The sequence below is a fragment of the Seriola lalandi genome, unplaced genomic scaffold, assembly GCF_002814215.2.
Source record: "Seriola lalandi dorsalis isolate HSWRI2012SDOR001 ecotype SW California unplaced genomic scaffold, Sedor1 jcf7180002052042, whole genome shotgun sequence".
Taxonomy (NCBI): domain Eukaryota; kingdom Metazoa; phylum Chordata; class Actinopteri; order Carangiformes; family Carangidae; genus Seriola; species Seriola lalandi.
In genome coordinates, this window is record NW_019522595.1 from 93,438 (window position 1) to 116,409 (window position 22,972).

At 42.4% G+C, this 22,972-nt stretch overlaps 2 protein-coding genes across 4 annotated transcripts; both read right to left on the minus strand.

The window, feature by feature from the left end:
- Positions 1–519: 519 nt before the first annotated feature.
- cldn23l (claudin 23-like) lies at positions 520–5,096 on the minus strand. Of its 3 annotated transcripts, none has more exons than XM_023399529.2 (3): positions 4,775–5,096; positions 2,739–2,791; positions 520–2,464 (listed from the first exon to the last, which is right to left on the minus strand). In XM_023399529.2, the coding sequence occupies exon 3, from the start codon at positions 2,263–2,265 to the stop codon at positions 1,516–1,518; it is 750 nt and encodes a 249-aa protein (XP_023255297.1). In that variant the 5' UTR covers positions 2,266–2,464; positions 2,739–2,791; positions 4,775–5,096; the 3' UTR covers positions 520–1,515. The 3 variants fall into 3 exon arrangements, with proteins under 3 accessions (XP_023255297.1, XP_023255295.1, XP_087028227.1); XM_023399527.2 differs by having other exon boundaries at positions 2,739–2,841; XM_087172101.1 differs by lacking the exon at positions 4,775–5,096 and having other exon boundaries at positions 2,739–3,526.
- A 525-nt stretch (positions 5,097–5,621) lies between these two features.
- On the minus strand, positions 5,622–15,178 carry grhl3 (grainyhead-like transcription factor 3). The gene is made up of 15 exons (XM_023399513.2): positions 15,024–15,178; positions 13,223–13,397; positions 13,054–13,115; positions 11,937–12,207; positions 11,596–11,835; positions 10,869–10,980; positions 10,615–10,709; positions 10,025–10,183; positions 9,832–9,907; positions 9,573–9,697; positions 8,606–8,631; positions 8,406–8,491; positions 8,221–8,306; positions 7,983–8,047; positions 5,622–6,752 (listed from the first exon to the last, which is right to left on the minus strand). Exons 1-15 carry the CDS (start codon positions 15,038–15,040, stop codon positions 6,635–6,637), a joined length of 1,713 nt encoding a protein of 570 aa, XP_023255281.1. The 5' UTR covers positions 15,041–15,178; the 3' UTR covers positions 5,622–6,634.
- Positions 15,179–22,972: the final 7,794 nt, after the last annotated feature.

Sequence of the window (22,972 nt, forward strand, 5' to 3'; positions counted from 1 at the left end):
CAGACAAATTATGCAAAAAAAAAAACACACAAACATTCAAAGATATTCTCGTCTTATTTATGTACAAAATTAATATGAGTGAATACATTTTCTAAACTACTTTTAATTTCAGATTAAAAATAGTTACGCGATGGATGAATGTTGTTTGCTAATGAATTGCCCATTCTCTCACCGGGTCATGATCTGTTCACATAAGCTAACGCACATAAATTCATCACAATCTGTGGCCTTGTCTGTTGCGGGTTGGCTGTGATGACCTCTCTGCCCTTTAGCTTTGTGTGGAGACAATGAATTTAATTTACTGTCCAACTCTAAAGAAAAGATGTGCACATACAGCGTAATTAGTAAGGTATGACATCGCTGTGGCACTGAGCGCAGGAGCAGCATCAGTCTGAGTACATTTATTCTGAATGGGATGAATCTTATCTAATCATTTTCATTGACTTGTGTTCGCAAGCTAAATAGAAATCTGTCCTTCATCTCTGAAACGGCAGTGCCAGGATGCAGCGCACAGTGAGATATTGTTGAAATGTTTTATTCAATGAACACACTATACAACAAATAATATACAAAGAATAAACAATACCCTGTTGTACATCCTCCTCTCCAAACACATTTATCACTGTTTGTGTTATCAAGTCGGTCACGTCACATTCGACAGATGAAGGTTCCTCAGTGAAGATATCATACAAAGATTTACCCTGACAAACAGGCTAGGAAATTAGCAGGTTACTCGCAATGTGTTTACAGTAATCTGACCTCTAAAACTGGTCTTTTTTTTTTCTTTCTTTCTTTTTTTTTTTGTTGCTCGCAGTGACTGAATCTAAAAAACGTTAAAAAGCAGATTGCACATCCTTATGAAGAAACTTCTTGAAAATTGTTGGCTGAATTCCAAAGAACCATATTTGTAAGGAAAAGAGGAATTTCATATTCGTTAGTTGAGCACAAATTTCTGTTAACAAGTAACTTAAAACTAGAAAGTACAAATGAAATCCTTTTTTTTTTTTTTAATTCTACAGTAGTAATCTAAAACTAGCTCTTCCATACATGTTTGAAGCCCTAATATAATCTAAACAACTGCTCTTATAATTTATCACGCATATTTGACATTTCACAGTTTGGTTCGGGCACAAACGATGTCATGTTTCTTGCTAACAGTACAGAGAGGCATGGCTACATCGTAAAAGGCAGCACAGAGAGACACTTCAGTCATGTTTCACTACATGTTGCAGTTAAAGGCAGCGGGAACTTGAGCTCTTTTCAACCGTGACGATCTTAATGAATCTGTAACGATCTTCATCACTTTGTCTTTTACATGATGTTCCTGCATATGTCAAGAGGCAGCTGCATCCATCATGTTCATACCTGACATTAGAGTCCATTAATCAGATAGAGGCAATGTTCAATCATATTTTAACTGACTTGTTTGTATTTAGTGGCAGATTTATTAGCTGATGAGACTTTAAGAAGTTTCCACATGTCCGGATTTGGTCGTCTTCACCCAGTTTTTCCGCTCTAACAGGTGACTTCATACACATCTGTTTCTGGCTCTATCTCCGCACATGAACGGCACACAGGGCAGACAGGTAGCTCTGGGCAGGACGGGCAGGTCAGACATCTTGGGCGTTTGAAGCCGAACAGCAGAGCACTGCCTCCCAGCACCTGCAAACATGAACCCAGCCACCCAAAGTAGAGCGAGCCGGCCGGACGCAGGCTGAGGTGGGGGAACCTGTGGTTATTGATCCCTTGGCTTGGACTTACCATCCCCAGTCGTCCAAGGTTGTGGGTGTACACCCCGAGGGCAGTCAGACTCAGCAGCCCGGCCATCACCACCAGGAGTCCACCTGTAGCTGCTACACCTCTCAGAGGTAGATCCGTCCAGCACCGGACTCCAATACAAGCCAGAACAATCCCAGTGCCGCACAGGAACAAGGAGGTCAGGACCAAACCTTGTGCTAGGCGAACCCGCGGGTCTCTCTGGTACGGACCTCCAACAGGCCAGCACTGCTTCAGCTCTGAGTGTTCCACCTGCAGGCAGCTCTCCCAAAGTCCATCAGAGCGCAGCAAGAGCAGAGTCTCAACCGACCCGGACCTGACCCCCATCCCATGACCCTTGAGTCCTGAGCGAAGAAGTGACCCCGGCGCCGTCATGCCCAGACGTGCCTGTCCCTCTCTCCACTGAGGGGTGATGGCCGCGGTGAAGACGAGGACCAGTCCCAAAGGGGCAAAGACGATCCCCATCACCATGGAGGCAGGAGTGTGCATCGTCAGTGGTACAACCGGAAAACTCTCAAGACGTAAAGCTCATTTGTTTTCTGTAAGAACAAACCAGGACCTGCGTTCAATGTGGGTCTTTTCCAAAACGAAAGATGGCAGTGGCTGCTCTCCTCCTCCAGACACGGATGCTGCTTGTTATTATCATATGTCAGTGTCATGGGACCCCTCAGAACAACAGGGCTCTATTCTGCAAAAAGATAAATAAATTGTGATGTGATAATGAAGAGGATTAAATCTCACATAGAAGAAAAATCCAGTTACAATTCACAAATATCTCCTCTGATCAGATGCTGCTGATTTATCTGTGTCTGCAAGGAAACAGTGAACTTATAACTTGAATATTTTCTTCACAAATATGCAAACCTTAGCTGTTAATACAAAAAGCTTAATACAAAGATTTGAAAATGTTAATTCAACAGATGAATGAATTAGAGATTAATAAAGAGAAGCTCATCCCTTACCTCTTCCTTGAAACTCTCCTGCCTCTTTGCTGAAGACTCTTCATTGTGAATGTCTGAGCGGAAGAAGAAGACTCGGTCAGAGAGGGAGGCGGTGCACATCAGGCTGACATGATGGAGAGAGAGAGAGAGAGAGCGAGACAGAGACAGAGACGTGAGAGGAAACACAGGTGTGAAGTGCAGCAGAGACAAGCGCCCGAGCAGCCGGAGAAAACAGAAGGAGGTCTGGCTTCACTGCTCCAGCGCTGGACAGAAAAATAAAGGCTGAACGGTCGATGCCTGTCTCTGTTGCTAGGATACGATAACCTGGCCAGTCTCAACGTGACAGGGTGTGTGTGGCTTTGCTTTTTAGACTCCTCTCTATGCAAGAATCTTGAGTACATGAATAGTAAAACACAGCTGTGCATGTGTGTGTGTGTGTGTGTGTGTGTGTGTGTGTGTGTGTGTGTGTGTGTGTGTGTGTGTGTGTGTCTGTGTGTTTGTTGCTATTGTCTCAAAGTCTGATGGGTGACGGCCAGATATGACCTTGGACGAATTGAGTTGGGTTAGTAATAACGTCAGGCCAGTGTCTGAATGCAGAGTGAGTCCAGCCACAGCGTCTCAGGCCGGAGGAGAACAGACAGAATGCCCTCAGGGACGGGGACAAGACAGCTTGAAGATGTGCGTGTCTGAGTCATCCAGGACACAAACAAACACAGCCACGCCACAATCAGTAAATATCTCAGTCAACACCCACAGCGGAGCTATTATCATGACTTCCGTGTGGAAAATCAACATTTCTTCATACTGTCTCATTTTCCACAGCAGGTGTACAAGGCGGTACAGGTTTAACAGAAGGAATCAATCACACATTTCTTTTCTCCTCCAAACGTTCTTCTTATACCAAAAAGCCTCACGTGGTGATGATGAAATATGAGGCAGACGTTTTATTTGCAATACATTTAAAAAAAAAAAAAATTACAGTGATAAATAAAAACAAACTGCTGACACCATCATGTGCTCTACATAAAAAAAAATAATGGTTACAAAAGTCACGTCCTTGAAGCAAAAAGCTACAACAAAAGGTGTGAGTGACTTTTACTGGCAGGATTTAATAAATAATATAAGGAATATTTTATGAACAGGAGCAGGAACCTTTCGAAAAGTATTTGTTGTTACTGTAACTGTTTGTTACTGCAGTAATTGTTGCACAACATAAAGCACTGGAAAGGGATGTCCAGCCCAGGCGATTCATCTTTGTGTAATTTGACTTGATTAATTGTTAAATGTGAACTTATTCATAAAAAGGCACTGGAGGGTTGTTGACAATAATCTTAAAGGTGGAGTGCATTGTCATTCTTGTGTCGTCAGTATCTAAATATACTGCGCTCACACTGTGATGGGAAACATGGCAGTACTTCCTCTTTGTTTTGCTACCAGAATGTTTTCATTGACATGACGGGAAAGAGAGAAGGTGACAGACAACAGGAATCAGGAGGCCTGACCCAGCTCTCAGGACACCATCACTTCTCTGCGTTAGGAGTGAATTCAAGGGGGTTTGACAGTCGACTGCACGATAAAGCCTCACCTCAATCAGGTTCAAAGTATTTTGTCCAAAGGTGTCACTTGTTACTCAGTCACATTTCTTCTCTTTGTGTTTTTCAGGTTGTTGCTTTAGGCAGCTTTAAGTGCATTTCTAAAATTAGAAAAACACTTAGAGCAGGCCAAATCAGAGCTTTGTCAAAAATCCTTCAGATCATATCAAACACCCGCCAGGTCCACTGCCTCTGCAGTGAGGTACTGTGAGTGCACTGACTTCATCTGACGCCTGATTTATTTCTGGCCATATCGAAGGCATGGAAGCATCTGCAGAGGCTGGTCATGAATTGAATATGATAAACATACTGTAGGTTATTAATAGCCACAACGCTTTCTTTCACACAGGCACACTTTGAGCGACTGCAAACAGACACGCACGCACGCACGCACAAGCGCGCGCACACGCACACAAACACACACGCACACACACACACAGAGCCCATGAAGTCACAGGCACTTACCATTCACTGGGGGTCGTGTGCATCTCGCTGCAGATGGGCTGGCTGCTCTCTGCTCTCGTCTGCACGGTTAACATGTTTCCCTCTCTCGCAGCAGATGGTGCAACCACGTCTTCATTATTCTTGCTCTCTCTTCGTCCTCGTCTGTCTTTGCTTAAGCAGTCTTCTCCACCTATCTGCGCCTTCTAATTCCCTCTGTCTTCACGTCTCTTGTTTGTTTCTGTTTTTTTCCTGCTGCCTCCCCGACTGTCTGCGTCTCTGCCTCTCTGTCTTACTTTCTTTGCGCGTTTGTGTGTGTGTGTGTGTGTGTGTGTGTGTGTGTGTGTGTGCGCGCGCGTGTGTTACATCTAGGACAGATTGCTTCCCTGCTTTCCCTGTCAGTGTCACCAAATAGGGAAAAGCACTGAGGTCTTCTGTATATACAACAGGCAGCACACTTCAATGTGTGTGCTGCCTGTTTTAGGGCCACGACGAGCTGCTAAAAAACCAAAACATGATCATGTTTGTTGTCTGTTCGTCTGTATACGACACCCCACCACCACCATCACCACCACCACCCCTCCCTCATACAGATGGATTCTATGGTTTTGTTTGATCTGTAGAGCAGATAAAATAATCAGCTGTTTCTACATTTCCAATTTGCACTTCACCTCAAAAGGCTAATTATAACTGTGCGCGCGCACACAAACACACACACACACACACACACACACACACACACACACACACACACAGGAAGCATCTGATCATTATCATTTATTTGTTCCGTTGATAACTGATCCTGGCAGAAGCCTGTGAATGGCTGGCTTTTCAATCAGATCTTTACAGTAACGACAGAGTCCAAAGAAGCTATTATACATTTTTTTTATTTTCTTACAAAAGGGGGGCAAGATTTGACTAACACAACCAGAATTGCCATAGTATAATAATGAAATATTACAAGGATACATGTTCGCTTTGAAATGATGCATAATGTATAAGGAAAAAAAAAATCCTGCAACTTTTTACACACACACTCATGCTTAAACACACGCATACATATGAAAGTCCTCTGGCAGGCCTCAGGGTTGTAGGGGTTTGAACTGTTTCCAGGTAAAAAATCTGTGGTTACACCATTACAGTCAGGAAATGTCCACAGCTTTGGGCTGAATGACAGCCCACTACAAACTCTCCTGTGGTTTTATGGGTGGAAATGTGTGACTTTTGGTTCTGAATGCAACCCAGTGTCGGGCCAACTTAGTCGTGAAACTAACAGGAACCTAGAGGAAGGGTTAAGAGACTAAGATACTTTTGGCAGTGAAAATCATTATCAGCAGGATGTGGCTGAGAAAACGCACCATTGGCTCTTGCAGAAGAAATGATGAGTATACTGAAAGCAGCAAGAATACCAATCTCTGAAAATGCTGAAAATACAGGCTGTACACAAATCATGCACAGGGCACTGTAAAAAAAAAAAAAAAAAATTGAAATACATAGCAATATGAGGAAAATGGTTGGCAACATGCACATGGCTAGTTCATAAAACACTGTCATATTAAAATCTATTTACATTATATATGTACAGGCTGTTCATTATAATTGCTCTTATGTTAAAATATTAAATTCAAATAGCAAAACCATAAGAATTAGGGCCAAGTGGTATTTACAAAAAAAAATAATAATCAAGAAACGGTGTGACATTTTCATCTGAAATCACAAAAACTGGAGAGGCCTCTTCAATCCAGTTGTGTCTTTGGTTTGGGAAGTCCATAGCTTACATTGTCTCTGACTGGGCAGTGCTTTGACAGGTGGTATAAACTGGCAGCTGTGATTTCTTTTCTTTTTTTTTTTCATCCTTCAATAGAGCAGACAGCTGACTTGTTCTCATACTTCAACGAGAGTGACCTGGAACTGACCAGAGACCACCTCGGACATGTCGATGAGGAAGGCCGACTGGTTGGTGTAGTGTTCGATGATGTTATCGTCCATGTTGACGAAGATCCTGAAGAAAAGACAGACAAAAAAAAAACGAAAGGTTACTCCAGTGATTGTGGTGGGAAAAAAAAAAGAAAAAATGGTGCACAGAAGGTGGGACAAATCATCAATCCTCAAAACTAGAACATGCTAAATTGCTCTAAAGTGGGTTATGCTCTACTTTTCACTCAGGTTTCCTGCTAGCGCAACATGTCATTTGTTTTAAAGGAAGCTTCTTGGGTACAAAAAAGAAAGAAAAAACAGAGTTATGGCATATCTCCTGCATCAGTAGGAGTAAATCAGGTCACTCTCTTCCTCCTCCCCAACACTGACGTGTAAGTCTTTACGACTCCAATGTCTGAGCTAACCTCATGCATTCTGCCTGCAGGGACGGGGCTGATTGAAGACAAGAGCAAAATAGGAGGGAGGGACCTGCAGGTAGAATGTAACCCAACCTGTTAGCTTAGCTGCTCCCCCTGCAGTGATAGCTGCCAGCAAGAAAGCAAGCAGGAAAATCACCCAAAGGTGTCGCAGCCTGTGTCAGGAGGGCCTTACTATTACCTTAAGACGCGACTCAAAGACATTTTAAGACATTTTTGAAACGCTTAAACTGTTACGATAATTAATTCCCAAGTAGATCTTTGTGAATCATCAATCACTGAGAGGAGGTGACCTTTTCATTACCACTGGAGTGCCTCCTTTTTGACCTAATATCTTTTGAGGAAATTAAACACAATCAGTTTCTTTTTTTTCTTTTTTTAAGAAGGGCACCAAAATGCAGCGCAGTAGAAGTGCACATCTTAACAGCTCATCGTGTGTTCAGCTAATGTTAATGTGACCACTCCCATTTTAATGGCACAACCTCCAGCTAGTGACTGGAAGCCTCTGAAACCTTTATCGAGCCAGATCTCTCTTTCTGATGAGATGATGTTATGAAAGCATAAATAAGTACAACAATCGCCCCGTGACTCATCTGTAGGACTTTTGAAATGTTTTTATCCTCCTTCAGTCATCTGTCTTTCTGTTTTCGGAGGAGCTGCAATTAACACATTCCAGCAGGCCAAGCCAAGTAACCTACCAACCCGGTTTGTCAACATGAGCTTCCTTAAAGGAGGATGAGATTAAAAACACAACTTAAACCCTGAATTAATGCTCATCGTCTGTCTCAAACGCACGCCTTTAACTAATCTCGCGTGTTAAGCCAGTCGTATAATAGCAGTGCATTAGTCATATCAAAAGAAAGAATAAGATAACTCACCCTCTCTTGCATTTTTTGTAGATTTTCCCAATGGTGTCTTTTTGCATACCGTACTTTTCTGAAATCTGAGGAAGGAAAGGAATATGAGATGACAGTTAGCATCAAATCCCGCTGAAAGAAAGCCGATCCACTTGACGGATGACACATGGTAAAGTTAATGCTATGTCAGCGTGATGTGCAAGTATGCGTTTGTTGAATTCGGGTCAGATAAATCGCCGTGTGGTCGTATGGTACTTACGGCTTCTCGTAGGCCTGACAGTGTTGGCGTGCTGAGCATGAGCGCATCGAACACCTCCTCTGCGCCTGTCCTCACGTACAGCAGAACTAAAAGGAAGAAGGAAAAGAAAGACATTTTTAGATGACCGAGGCTCACCGGCTCATTATTGATGATTATTATCATTAGACTTTTAGTTTTCTATCTACCTCTCTGGGGATCTTCTCTGCGGGCTTGCTTGCTGGGCGGTGAGCTGCTCTGATCTCTGTCTGGGTACAACCTCTTCAGAGAACTCCTGACAGACACAAAAGAAAAGATTCACATTAAACAAATGCAGCCACTGTGTGTCTATTCGAAACCAACCGATCGTGATGGACAGCTGTTAACACTGTTTACTATCTATGCTTACCTGTCGGTCTCGTCCATGGGAGCGGCCTAGAGAGATAGAGAGAAACAAGAGTGGAGACCAGAGATCTGATTAGACACAACGTCACTGATAAAGGCATTGCTTAATGTCCCCCTTCCCAGCATTATCTGAGCCTAACACCTTCTAAAAAAAAAAAAAAGAAAAGAAAAAGGAATGTTATCATTACTTTAAGACCGCATTTCCCATAACCTCTAACAGAGCCACGTAAGCGTGGGCACTGATGGAGAGACGCAGATAGGACCATCCTGCACTTTATCGCACCGGCCAATCAAAGACATTTTTCTGCCTTTGTCATTCAATACAGACTGTGGGGCGCTGCAGTGTAAAGTCATATTGTAATTGCTAGTTTCTTATTTTCATATTCTCTCTTTCCTTCTTTTTGTATCATCTCTTTGCTTCTACACACACACACACACACACACAAACACACACACCCCTCTACACTCCATACTGTGGGAAAACTGGCCTGTCTGAACAGCACACTCCCCTCACTGTTTTTGCAAGTGTGTATGAGTGAAAGAAACAGAGAGCATGAGGGTGGTGCACGCTGAATGTCCGGTGTCTGTGTGCCTGTGAGTCTGAGCGCTGCAGCACCAGGTGTGTGTGTGTGTGTGTGTGTACTTTGTGTGTAAGCCCCTATAGCTTAAATCTCCCTGTCAGCAGCTGTAGCGGCTTGTACTGGTGCCTGGTTTCGACTCCAATTAGCTCATCTGATGTCAAGTCGGTGCTTCACCTCACTTTCGCTGACACCATCTCCTCCTCCCCTGTCCCAACTACATACTTTCCCACAGTTTTTTCCCAAACTCTCTCGTGCCTGTCTCTATTGCCTGCAGGGACACGGGGGGCGTGAGGGGGGGTGTTTCTGGAACACTCAACACAGGAGAAGAGGAGAGGAAAAGGTGGCAGAAAGGTGTCTGTAATAATAAAGTTTAGTGAAAGGGCAACCTACCATGCGCTGCAAGCTGGAGAGGTGTGTTTCTGGAATAAAGAGAACTGGCTGGGTGACGTGGTCATCCAGGGTCTGGAAGAGGGTACATTCACTGCTCATGGAGCTGCTCACTAAAGACTTGTTGGCTGGAAATAAAGCAGGAATGTCCACAATATTAGAATATACTCTCTTGGATAGTGTAATTATATATATATATATATTTTTTTTTTCAACAAAGTTTCAAAAACAGTTTCAAAAGCCATTTATTTGCAATACTCACTGTTGGCATCATTAGCAGTCTTTCCCCTCCTCTTGCTCCTCTTCCTCTCCTCATCGCGCATCTTCCTCTCTGCACCCTGAGGACAACACACGCACATTCGCATGGTTACGACGATGACTTTCACTCGGCGGATGCCACAGTTGAATCAGTGTATCAGACAGGTAAATGAAGTGAAATGACACCGGTGATGTACCTTATCACAGAAAATCTTGACCTGGCAAGCCGCTCTGTGCAAGAGCTGGTTGCTTCCTGAGCTGAAGTCGTAAGTGTCGATCTGGAGGTTCAGGGGCAGGCCTTTCACTCCCTTCTGAGAGGAGAAGTCTGTGCTCAGGGAGTTGATGCCGATGTACACCTTGGGAAGAAGAAAAGAGGGTATTTTAAACACATCATGTTGGCATCAGGTCATTTAAATTTAAATTCATTTAAATGTTTAATATTAAAGCACAATCTCTGGCCTCTCTATCTTATCCTCATTCTCTCTGTCCTGCATACACTGTCCCCTCTCTTCCTGCTTCCAGCAGGTTTGGTGGCCCCACCCCAGCGCCTTTGGGCCACAGAGAAGCTGTCGGGGCTCTCACCTCTCGCTGTGGTGAAAGGAGCCTCTGGGCCAAACGCATATCTGGGATTCCTCCCCTCCCTCCTCAGCCACTCTTTCTCTCTCCACCTCCCTTCTCTACCTTTCCTCTCTTTTCCTCTAAATCTTCCACCTGTTCTGCTACTTCTCTCTTCAGAGACCTGGCCTGCTTGTCAATCACTGTGTTTGATATTGGGGTGTGTTTTTACCTTGGCTTCTTCATTGGGGTTCCACACAAAGGAGAGAGCGTTGAAAGCCACCTCCTCTACGTTGCTAATGCCGCTGAACACTTCTTTGTAGTCCGCTATAAAAGAAAAATATTTAGGTTTCTAATCAGATCAGGAATGACTGGTTAATTCTCTTATGTAACACATAACAGAAGACTAAGGAACTGTGCTTGGTGTAAGGGTCTGTACAGGTGTACAGTGACTTTAAAGTGTGTTTTCATGTGAGATGAACATACCAATGTCAATGACCCTCTGCTTGACGGTTGGCTGCCGCGCATGCCAGTGATTCCAAAAGCGGAGCTGCATTTCTGGGGTCTTGTCATTCTCAAACACGGCCATCACTACAGTCTGGAGTGGAGAGAGAAAGGTTGAGAGAAAAGCAGAGAATTAGGTGCGTTTGTCAAACTGAATGTGATTCTTTACACCTGCCTACGTCTCTCAGAATGACCAACTCTCCTTTAAAAGCCACCGTGTTTCATTCATCACTCCAAATCCCCCTTTTCTCTTCACACTGTCATCAGTTATTTGCAGTGAGCTGGTGTGTGTTTGTGTATATTCTTATCCTCCACTTGCGGTTGACAAAGAAACAGGTTGTCGCTTATGTTTTTAAAATCACACCACACCTTCTCCCTCTCCTTGTCCACTCCTCTCTTCTTTTTTTTTCCTCTCTGGGCTGCACTCTGGCCTCATTATGCCACCATATGAATAAATTACACAGGGCAGGACACTGTAATTTTAATGGTACCTGCCCAGTGTGCAGGGTGTCAGCAGGGGATTAATCACAGAGGAGCTGGCTCCAAGGGAGGGACAGATATCTGGGAAGGGTTGATTTGTGGCATGCAAAGAATTTATGTATTCATGAGCACAAGCCTGTAAAAAGAAATCCTGAGGGGAATGCCACTTGGAACATTTTTTTTTTTTTTAAATGAATAAAGATTAAAATAATGTGTCTCCATGACTCACTTTGACTTTGGTGGCAGTGATGCAGGCGCTGCTGTCCACTCCCTGGAGAGTGATGGGGTAGAACTGTCCCTTGTTCAGGTAGACCATGGGCAGCTCGCTGGACTTGTAAGTGGAAGCCAGGGGGGCTCCCAGAGAAAACTGGAACTCACTCCTGAATCTCTCTGGTGGGGAGCCAGTGTAGGAGCCAGAGTAGGCGGGGCTGGACTGGTCGTCGGGGAAGGGATCGCTGTAGGGAAGAGTCTGACATCCACACAAGGAAATGTGTTAATAAATGAAAGAGGGAAAAGCCCAAAGATGGACGAGCTGCACAGCTGCTGCTTTCGGATTATCACAATGCTTACCTCATTGCTGGGGTCAGGGAACGCACCGGGCTCTGGCCACTTCTGCAGCAGGGAGTCAAAGATGATATTGAGCTCCTGTTTGTCATAAGGTTCTGTCACCACGCTGGTAAGGGTGGTGTAGGTGTCTGAGGGAACAGAGATGGGCATGGAGGTCTGCTGCTTTGATCCCAAAACTTCCTGGGGATGGCTTGTGGGAATGCTCTCAGAGAGAATCTTCATGACGTTGGCGGACGCCTCCATCGAAACAAGTTCACTGGTATTGGTTGGAGTCCTGCCGGGGTGGGGGGTGGGGGGGTGGGGAGTATGAGGAAAGGAGGAAGCCACCTTTGTGAGGTCACCGTTACTCTGCAATACCCTCAACATAGCAAGGAAACAAGCAGCCTTAAAGTGGTTTGCTGTAGTGTGTCTTAAACATTACGGAAGCCCGCAGACAGCCTGCGCAAACATACAACAGTCAGTAAAAGCACTTCAGCCCTCTGCACACAGAGCTACTGTGAGGTGAGATCGCAGAAAGACAGGGTCTGAGTCTGGGTGGGAACTATTTGTCTCTTAATCCAGCTTTTTTTCTTCCCTGTGTTTGAGTTTCTCTGTTAGAAATGTTTGAGGGGACAACACTGCGCCCCAACAATGGCCATTTCTCACCCGCGTTAAGAAGACGTAGTAATAGGGAGCTCAGTGAAAACAACCGTCCGCCTGTTGTGAAACTCTTTAAGCAAGTCAGAGATGATGATAGAGGGAGGATAGATGGATGGAAGGACTGGAGAGGAGGACAATAATCCTTCTAACTGTGTTTGACTTGGGGATTACCTGCTCACCTGTTAATGACCTCCCACAGCCCTGCCTTTCTCTTTCTGTTATTGACACTCTCTCTAATATGTTTAATTCAGTCATAACAGGGGATAAATAGGAAGACATTTCATTTCCAAATCATGCAGCTGCTCCTAGAAACAACTGCAGGAGATCACTTCGACTTTTTTAAATGATCTATCATCTTTTGTTTTTATATTTTCTGTGCACTCTACTCGGTAAAAACGCGTAAAGCACATTGAAGACGGAGTTATATAAACAATCACAGCTACTGAGTGAACAGATGGACTGTGTGTCTGGGAGTTCTTACCTGTCCATTTTGTAGATGTTAGCGCCACGGTTGCAGGCAGCAGCCTTCTGATCTTTCTGGCTCTGAAAGAAAGAAAAACATAATCAAGAAGCGATCAAAGATATTCAAATTTTGTCCTCTAATATAATTCACTGTGGTTTCCCACTGGCACTGAGTCCACATTTTCTACCTTGCACTGTTCATAAAGCATGGTTAACGCCGCCAGGTCGTCTCCTGGATGGAGTCTGGGTTTGGAGTGGTTCTGCTCGGGGACAGGGCCCTCCAGGTAGGACCAGGAGTCCATGATGTAATTTGTGTAATGGTTATAGTTGAAGTTCTCACCATGAAAAACCAGTCCCAGAGTCCTGCAGAGAGGAGAACAGAGTTGGAAGTGATTAATTGAACAGACAGATTGATCGACGTATTGAAAATATTCATAAAAAGCAAAAAATAAAAGGTAAAAATGTAGAATTACATACTTTCACATGTTTATGTTTATGCTTATTTGACAAAGCGAGAGCAAGCTGCGGTACCACAGCTTCGGAGCACTGTACATACTTGCCCCTGAGCGGGAAGGGTTTCGATTGCAAAACCACAAAGCTGAGTAACATCCCTCAGGAGCAGCGGTGTCAAAAAAAGTTTAGAAAGCCAAGGGCCACCCACCAACACCACCAACACACATGCACATATACAGATCTGATGACTGGTGGTTTGCAGTGTTGTGAAAGAAAAACACGCTACATTCCTAAATGTTGTAAAAGCTTTCTTATTTGCATAGATCTTAAAAGACGTGATGAGATTTTCTTACTAAGTAAACAGAAACCCGCAACCGTCACTGAGGTCGGCTCTGGTTTTCAATATCACTTGTAAAGAAAAAAATAAAAGGGATTGTGAGGATTGGATTTGTTTGGAGAGTCTTGCGGTGATATTGGATTGTAAATATCCTGTCTACTGGGATAAACCCCCTTTTGAGTTTGTCTGAAGTAGCTGATGAACAAACAGTGAGTTTGCTCTGGTTAAACAGTTAATTAAATGTGCTGACAGGAGGGTAAGACCACAGGTGTTCACAAGGAAAGCTTAAAAGAGAAATCAGGATCAAGGATTTCTCACCAGGATTAATGAAAGGTACTGAACGCATATTGACACAGCGCTTCGAAAAACTAGAAATACAGCGTTTGAGCTTTGGAATAATGCACATTTTAACTTTTGTTTTGATGCTAAATTATATCCTAAATTGTGATATTTCAGCTACATTACAAATACTAAAACAAAACCCATACACCTGCTCTAAGATGCACCTGTCTCCCCCCCTCACACTCAGCAGCCTCAGAAAAAAAGAAAAACTGAACACCACACAACTCCATTAGTCATTCTGCATTTCCCACTAAAACTAGTAAAAGTGGGGATGTTTTCACACAGATACGGGGGATTGGAGGGGGGCTTGTGTCTAAGGTTTCGCCATTATGTAATTTAATGCATTACATGCTGCCATTGCATTTTGTGTCTGTCCAACACCTCAAGAGGAGATTCTTATTTCCCGGGCTCCTTTTGTGCTCTGTGGCCCCTAGGTGAGTGACAACACAAGCTGAAACAGACCTGCCACAACCCCAGACTCGTGTTTGTGTGTGTGTGTGTGTGTGTGTCTGTGTGTGTGTCTGTGTGTGTCTGTGTGTGTGTGAGTGTGTGTGTGTGTGTGTGTGTGTGTGTGTGTGTGTATGTGTGTGTTAAAACTATCCATATCAGTTACCCTTGCAAAACACCCCTTTCTTAAAACAGGGATCTTTCACATGGGGGTCCCATTGCAAATAGAAACAAGAGAGGGGTTTATATCTTGCCCAGACTACAATCTAACTTAAACATTTTACTGTTTCTCACCAAGTTTAAACCAAACGTTTTTTACCTTAACCGATAAACAGACAATCTTGATGAAGCACAATTTTAGACCAAAACGAACGACGAACGAAAAAGAAAATAATCCCCACAGAACTTACTCAGTCTCTTTGGTCATGTCTCCAGTCCAAGTCTGCTGGAATAGATTCCTTTAAATTCAACTCTTCACTGTTTCTATGTGGTTTGTCTCTCTGCGCCGGCGAGTCTATCAGTCTATCAGAGAGAGAAGCAGTGAGACACACGCAGATGAGTCAAGTGTTGTGATTCCCTCTGAACGCAGCCCAGATTTATTTCATTCCAGCACAGAGTTTCCCTCTCTCTCCTGATTGGCTGAGAGCTGAGAAACAGGTGTCTGATAGGACAGGTGTAGGATTATTAACTCTTCCTGGGCTGGAGAGAAACTGGCTTGCATGTGTATGAGTGTGTGCAGCAAAAAGAGAGCACTTTGCAAGACAATCCAAGGCAGGAGTGTTTTGAATCTCATTATCGCTCTGGATAAAAGAGTGAGATTGGGGATCCCGGAGGTGTGAACGGTTTGGTAATGAGTCTGAGAAAGGCAGGAGAGGTCTGGAACTTAGCTTTAACATGTTAATAGTTTTTCAGTATCATTTTTCACTTTCCCCCTGCATTTCCATGTCATACACAGGTTTTGGTCTCTTTATTTTCCTGGGGATCATAGATGTAAAAATGGATGCTTTACTGTTGTGGTTAAAACTGCTGAGGAGAAGCAGGTTTAAAGGAAGCTCATTGAAAATAAGATGCATTTTAGAGCCAAAGTAAAGTGGAAAAGTTTCACGATTTAAAACATTTAAACAGAAACATTTATTTATTTAGCAATTAAATTTTGAATAATTATAAGGTTTTGCTTTTTAGTCAATACAGCTTGACTGAGTGAACACAAATATATACTATAAGTATTAAAAGTACTCACAGAGTGGTCCATTTTAGAGGTTTGTATGATCACCTGCGTACTATATTGTTATTGTTATTGATGCATGTGCAGGTAATTTGATGCTAGATTTGGTCCTATTTAATATGGTGTTGTGCATTTTCATCTATAACAATAAATCTGAGTTTATGAAATGATGTTTGTTGAAAAAAAAAAAAAAGAAAGAAAGAAAGAAAAATTTCTTTAGTAACTCAAAATCAAAAGTCAGTGTTTCCCTGTAAAAATTAAAGTGGAATAAAAATCATAACATGGAAATAGTACAGCTCAAGGATCACAAAGTTGTACTTGAGTAAATACATTTACTGACTTTCTTCCAATGCAATACTAACATTAAAGTATGATCAACAAAAGGACAAGTGGAATGTTCACTTTCACAACAACTTAACAGTGAAACACACACACACACACACACACACACACACACACACACACACACACACACACCTCCTGACAAGTAAGACCAAAGCTCATGGCTTGTGCTACCAGGAATCCAAAAGCAGCGATCCCTGTAAAGTCTTCATGTCACTCATGGATATTATCATCCACCCACACACTCTTATACACACGCGCACGCACACACAAACACACACAGAGAGAGAGAGAGAGAGAGAGCGAGCAAGCGAGAGAGAGAGAGAGAGAGAGAGAGAGAGAGAGAGAGTAATGTGCGTGTGTATAATTGTATGTAGCTGTTTATCTGTGCATTCGTGTGTGTGAACACCTCTTGCGGCTGACACCTGAGGGAATCTGGTGTGGTAACAGAAAAGAGTGCATGTTGTGCAGCTTGCCCATACACTCGCACACACACCTCCACCCCACAGAATGACACACACACACACACACACACACACACACACACACACACACACACACACACACACACACACACACATTTATACACAAAGCCCTGAGGGCAAATTGGCTTCAAGTCAGAAGAGAAAGAGAAAGAAAGAATACTTTCTGTGTACGACACACCTTCACATCACTCCACGGTATACGTCTGAAAAGGCATCTACTTAATTAAACTTAATTAAAGTAACTCAAGCTAAAGTTTCATCTTCTACACCCGAGCTTCTCGAACGCAGCTGACTAAAATGGATTTGTTTCATGGCCCAGGATCCCAGTACATATTATGCTTTACCATATATCCCATTCAGACATAGAGTATAAACTGTAGAAGCACAGAGGGAAAAAAGGATGGAGGTAACAGGGGTATGTGTCCATGAGCCTCTCCTTCACTTTTCATCAGCTCGTTGAGGGTGTGAACGGCTTCCCTCGCCTATAGTTTCTTTTTCTCTTCTCACCCTGTCTTCCTTATATTTTCTCTGTCAGTATCTCATTAGTGCTGTGAAATTAACACATCAAAATGTTAAACTCTTTAATCCTCACTTCAGCCTCTCTTTCTCTCTCTCTCTGTCTCTCTGTTTCTCTCTGTAGTTCAGCCACAGGAAATATCCTGAAAGGATCACACCCACATCTAAACACCAACTATTCTTACACTTAATCCTCTGAAACACTTGACATTGACATTTGTGATATTGTTCAACACAATAACTTATTTGCAGTTCTAAAATGTGCAATGATGAATAAAGAGCAACCGCAACTTGATTGTAAAATCAAAAAAAAATCAAACAGGAATAGCCAGTTGTAAATTTATAATTAATCTAATGTAATATGATAACACTCATATAAATATATATATGTAAAGTTAATGATGAATGAGACACTTATGATTTAAAAAAGGTAAAATTACGGTTTATTTACCTAATAATTTCCTAACAATTTGACTATGGAACTTGGTACTACTTATAGAGGAAGTGGGGAAAATGTTTTATTTGGTCAATTTATTGCTACTGCGAGTGCCAGCTGAACAAGAAAAATCCGATGATTCAGTTTACAGAACACAAAGAAACATCCAGAATATGAGGTTTTCTTTTTTTTTCCCCACGGTTACATGAGGAATTTAAATGTTTTAAATGATCGTAGATGTACATGTATATCATTAGATATATGTAGGAATACAAGGAAGTCAAGTTTCTGTTCTGTTTCTTGGTTTCCAAAATTTACTTGGAAAAAAATCTCTCTATCGCCTTCAGGAAAAAAAAAAAAGTAGCTTTGCACAAACCCTGACAGTAGCACAAGTAAAGTTCAATCAAACATCCTCAAAGTCTTTTGTTTGCTGTCGTACTTTCATGTCTAATTGGGTAAAAGTGTCAATGGCCCCATAGAGACCTCTGGCCCGAACTGATAAGCAAGGGAAAAGATGTGGAAACGGAAGATGGATGGATGTCACCAGATCTTCAAACGACTGCCTTTCACGCCTTGAAACTCACCTATGGAGTAAGAAACCAAGACTCAACTGTCTTGGTGCTTTGGTCTGTGGTGTGCGTGCTCATGTGCGCCTGCACCCATGCATGGCACCATACAAACAGACGTCAGTGCTGGCTCTACGCACCAGTGCTGCTGAGAAGGGACTCTTTCATCACCTCTCTCCTCCCACGTTATACATCTCTCTCTCTCTCTCTGTGTCTTTCTCTCTCATTTTCCTGTCTCCCACTTACTCTTCCTTTCACCTGGGTTTCCTGCTCCTCCTTTCCCATACGACTGTTTGTCCAATAATCATATCCTGCTCCGACTGCTTGACAACACATTCAACACAAGATGTCAGAATCATGCAAATTCCAACTCTTAAACCGCGGCGTAGGAGTCAAGAGAGGTGAAGAAATTAATAAAAGTAGCAGCCAATTCTTTTATTCTTTGGCTGATCCCGCTTATCATTTCAATGCACCATACATATCTCTCCATCTCTTTCTCTTTCTATCTCTCCATCTGCTCTAATGCCTGGTTTGTCATGGAGGAATGTGTGCTGAGGGTTGACAGAGATATAAGCAGCCCGGGGCGTGTTGCTCTGCTGCTCAGACTGGGAAACCAGTGTGAGTGGTGCACCTGTTACCGCGAAGCCCCGACATGTTTACTTCAACTGCACTGCTTCTCCTTTAACACCAAACGCTGCTTCTTTTTTAATAACTTGGGTTTTCTACCTTTACCCAACGTGTACCGATATAAATTCAGTCCAATTGAGAATAGCCAATAAATGACATAATCGAATGTTTCTGAAAGTGCTCAAAATATAATAACTCAACAGTATGAAGGGTATAGCTTTCCTTCTCTGTCTAAATATTGTTTCTTCCTTGCTTTTTCAGTATCTCCTCCGGATCTTATCACTGCATTGCACGCCGTCTGTCCTGTACGTAAGGATGGACCATCAGAGCCTGTTTGGAAACTATGACATCAGCCCGATCACCTGTACTTCTGAAGAGCCTCAGACTTCAAATCTGTACTTTCCTAACAGTGATGCAAAACCCCCCCCCCCCCCCCCCCAAAAAAAAAAATCATTAAAATACTGAACTTATAATGTGTCTGAAATGTCATTTTACACGGCATGGTAACTTTCTTTAGCCAACTTTAACAATTATTTTTCAGAAAATTAGCTTGTTTGCTCATCAAGGTCCAAACATCTCTTCTCAATTCAAGTCGCATGATAAGCGGTGACAGCAGTGAAAGATTTCTGTTGTAAAATAGCTTTTTGGCATTTACATAAGCCAGAATCTGCTGTTTATTTGTACATTATTGTTGGCAGAACAGTTTTTAAGAAGGAAGAAACGCACACACAGATCAGTAAACCATCAGGCTCCTGTTTGTTAAATGAAGGTAAGAACCAGATCTTAGGAGCCGTTCATATCTCCCAGCATCAGTTATTACTTTATATTGCAGGTACTAGTATTTACTCCAGGACTTTACTTGCTGTATGCACAATACTGTTCAAAGGTACCTGTTTGTTACTTGAGTTATTTCTACTTCACTACTCTTATTGTACTTTTCACTCCACTACAATTATATGACAGGTGGAGTTGGTGGTTATTTCGCAGATTACACAAAACATATGATCAGCAACATGATGTATTGGTCAGTGAAAATTAAATCTCCATCTTCTCAAGTTATTTTGGTCCCTAAAGTCTTATTTTCTCCAAAGAATTCCATTCAAATCAACTGCAAGCTGCATTTTTCTCTTTCCTGTTTCAACATTCGAATGTTCATTTCAGCTGATGTTAGTGGATTTGGTGCTGGGCAGAGAAAGAGTGTGCGTGCATGTGTGTTTGATACTAAAATCAGAACGTTTTTTAAATGCTTTGTTGTCCTTTGAGCTCTATGTGCAGTTAGTTTACTGATGTGTGTGTTTAAGTGATTCGTTGACCTCGGCCAGGTGCTCTGACCTCCTCAGACTTGTGATACTGAGGTGAGTGGGGAGACCCTTTTATCAAAATCCTGCTGTCACTTTGTTTGGCTTGGACTAGAGAGGCTCCAAGAGTCTGGAAAGACTCTCTAGCCCCCCACCTCAACTGCCCCAGTCCTTTCTACTATTCCACCCACCAGCCAGCAGCAGCCACTCCCAGAAACTCCACATTGCCCCAAGTGAGGGATGAGGACTCGGGGGAGAAGGGGGGTGGGGTGGGGAGGAGGGGGGTGTAAGAATACGGGCCAGAAAGGGTAAGATTAAGGGCTGAGGAGGTGTCAGTAAGAAAAGGATGGGGCAGGTAATGAAAATGGGAAGCTGACGGGAGAAAACAGCAGAGTTTTGGAGCTCTACGACCACTTCAGAGTTTCAGCACTCAGGCATTTGCACATTAGCTATTGGAGGTTAGGACACTAATCGCCTGGGGCAGGGGCAACTGCAGAGAAGAATATGGTGCTTGCATTGCTCAACGAGAGTACATTACTCTGAGCGCTGCTCGAAGGCAACTGTGGTGCAACAAGGGGACTTTACAGGCAACAAAATAAGGAGCCTCATTTCCTGCAATATCATGAAATGAGCACAAAGCACTTTATGGTGTTAAAGATGGCATTTGCCTTCAACTGATAATCCATGTATGAATCCTATCAATACAAGAACATTTCTAAAGACAGTGAAATTTTTATTTTAAGAAAAAATTAAAAATTTTAACCATAACAGAAGTCCGTTCAAAATCACCCAATACTTTTATTTGCTCAACCTAAACCAGAATCTATGTTACCTAAAATCAATCAAACAGTAACCTAATGTGTTTACTGGCCAAGAATTGGCCAAGATATCACATATATGGAAATGCATGTCAGGTTGCACCACCTTTTAAGAAAACAAGACTTGCATTCTGTCCAAGAAAATGTACAATGCCGGAGCTTTTAAACTTCTGCCTGAAAGAAGTTGCTCAACAGAGGTCACAGAGTGACACAGGTGGAATCTGGATAAAAGAAAAGTCCACATGCATAAGATCTTTTGATGATTTCCTCTTTGATTATTCCATTTAATTAACTTTATATTACTCCTGCTTCATTACCCACTGTCCTTCAAAAGTATTGCATGTTGTCTCTACAGTGACACAGGCATGTAGGCCCGTTCCGGGCATGTCGATAAGAACCGTTTGTTTAAGATAGTGGAAAGTCTGCTGGTATATGTAGTCTGTGTTGTGTTTGTATGCACTCATTCCTCTTTCACTTCTGTCTCAGACTATGCTTTTGTCTTTGGAGCATTGGTATGAACACAACTGAAAAATGGAATGACACACACACTGTTGATGAACACACACACTCACATGTTCATCTACAATTAAGCACATACACAATTTTTGCTCTCTTTTATGAGAAGTCCCCAAGAACACACACATGCACGGCAACAGATACACACACACAAACAAACAAAGGTCACAGATGCAGACAGGCGATAATCTAGTCTGTCACATATCTGCATCATCTTACAGTTCTCTCCACTCTGCCATGTCGACTAACACACCAAAAATAAAGTAACACCAATCAAATCACTATCTGATATTTGGAAATGGAGAATAGAGAAACGAAATATTAGAGCTGTGAGTTTATTTAAATTTCTAATGAAGACCGCAGCAGGTTGACACGAGATGCACCTCACACCTAGGCTGTTACAAACACACACACACACACACACACACACACACACACACACACACACACACACACACACACACACACACGCACAATTTATAGTGTCTAGGCCACTGATTGTGGTCCCACCCAAACTGAGAGTGAGTACCGGGCTTATCTCCATAACAGGTTTCATTCTGGACCTTCAGGCCAGAGAACCTCATTTTATGGTTCGTTTCTGGAGGACACTCTCATCTGCAGCAACTAATGAATACTTAGAAATGTGCATAATTGCACTTTGAACTGAGTTGCAGAAAGGCAGAAGGGCCTATATCGTATACATGACATTAATGTTAATCACATATCATAATTAATACACTATCTACTGTTTAAAATAGCTTTGCCATGCCAAGTTTTTAAAGTTAAAAAAATTAATAGTCTGGCATTTTGGTAAATAAACTTTACTGCTTTCTTGCAAAGAGTTAGAGAAGACTGGTACCACTAGTCATGTCTATACGGTAAATATGAAGCTCTTAGCTTAGCTTAGACTGGAAACGTTGGAACTGGTGTATGTATGTGTATATATATGTATATATATATATATATATCATGAACAAGAAGTTGGCAACCAGCAGCCAATGGAGATTTTTCCTTTATTGTAAGCTAAGCTAACTTGCTGCTAGCTGTAGCTTCATATTTACTCTAAAGAAATGAGAGAGGTATTGAACTACTTACCTAACTCTTCCTTTAAATAAGAATTTTATTAACATCAATTTAGAGCAGAGTATTCTTCAAAACATACCATAGTTTGCATGTTGAGGGGTCATCTATGTCAAGCATGTTTCAACTATCTACATATTGATTATCTTTTGGAAAGCATGGACTGAAAACACAGACTGACTGCTTCGGAGAATGGTCACAATATGCAGTAGGTACAGTGTTGTATAGGAGCTGCTTTTAAACTACTGGTATGTTCCTTTAAATCTACTGGTATGGTCCTTTAAATCTACTGGTATGTTCCTTTAAATCTACTGGTATGGTCTTTTACATATAAAGACCTTCCTTAAAACAAGTCTATCCTAATGTACCACACATCACATCATGAGTAGCCTAAATTTAAATGCAAAATGAGCATCTGCCAGAATAGCTCACTGTGTCTTTGTAGCCTCA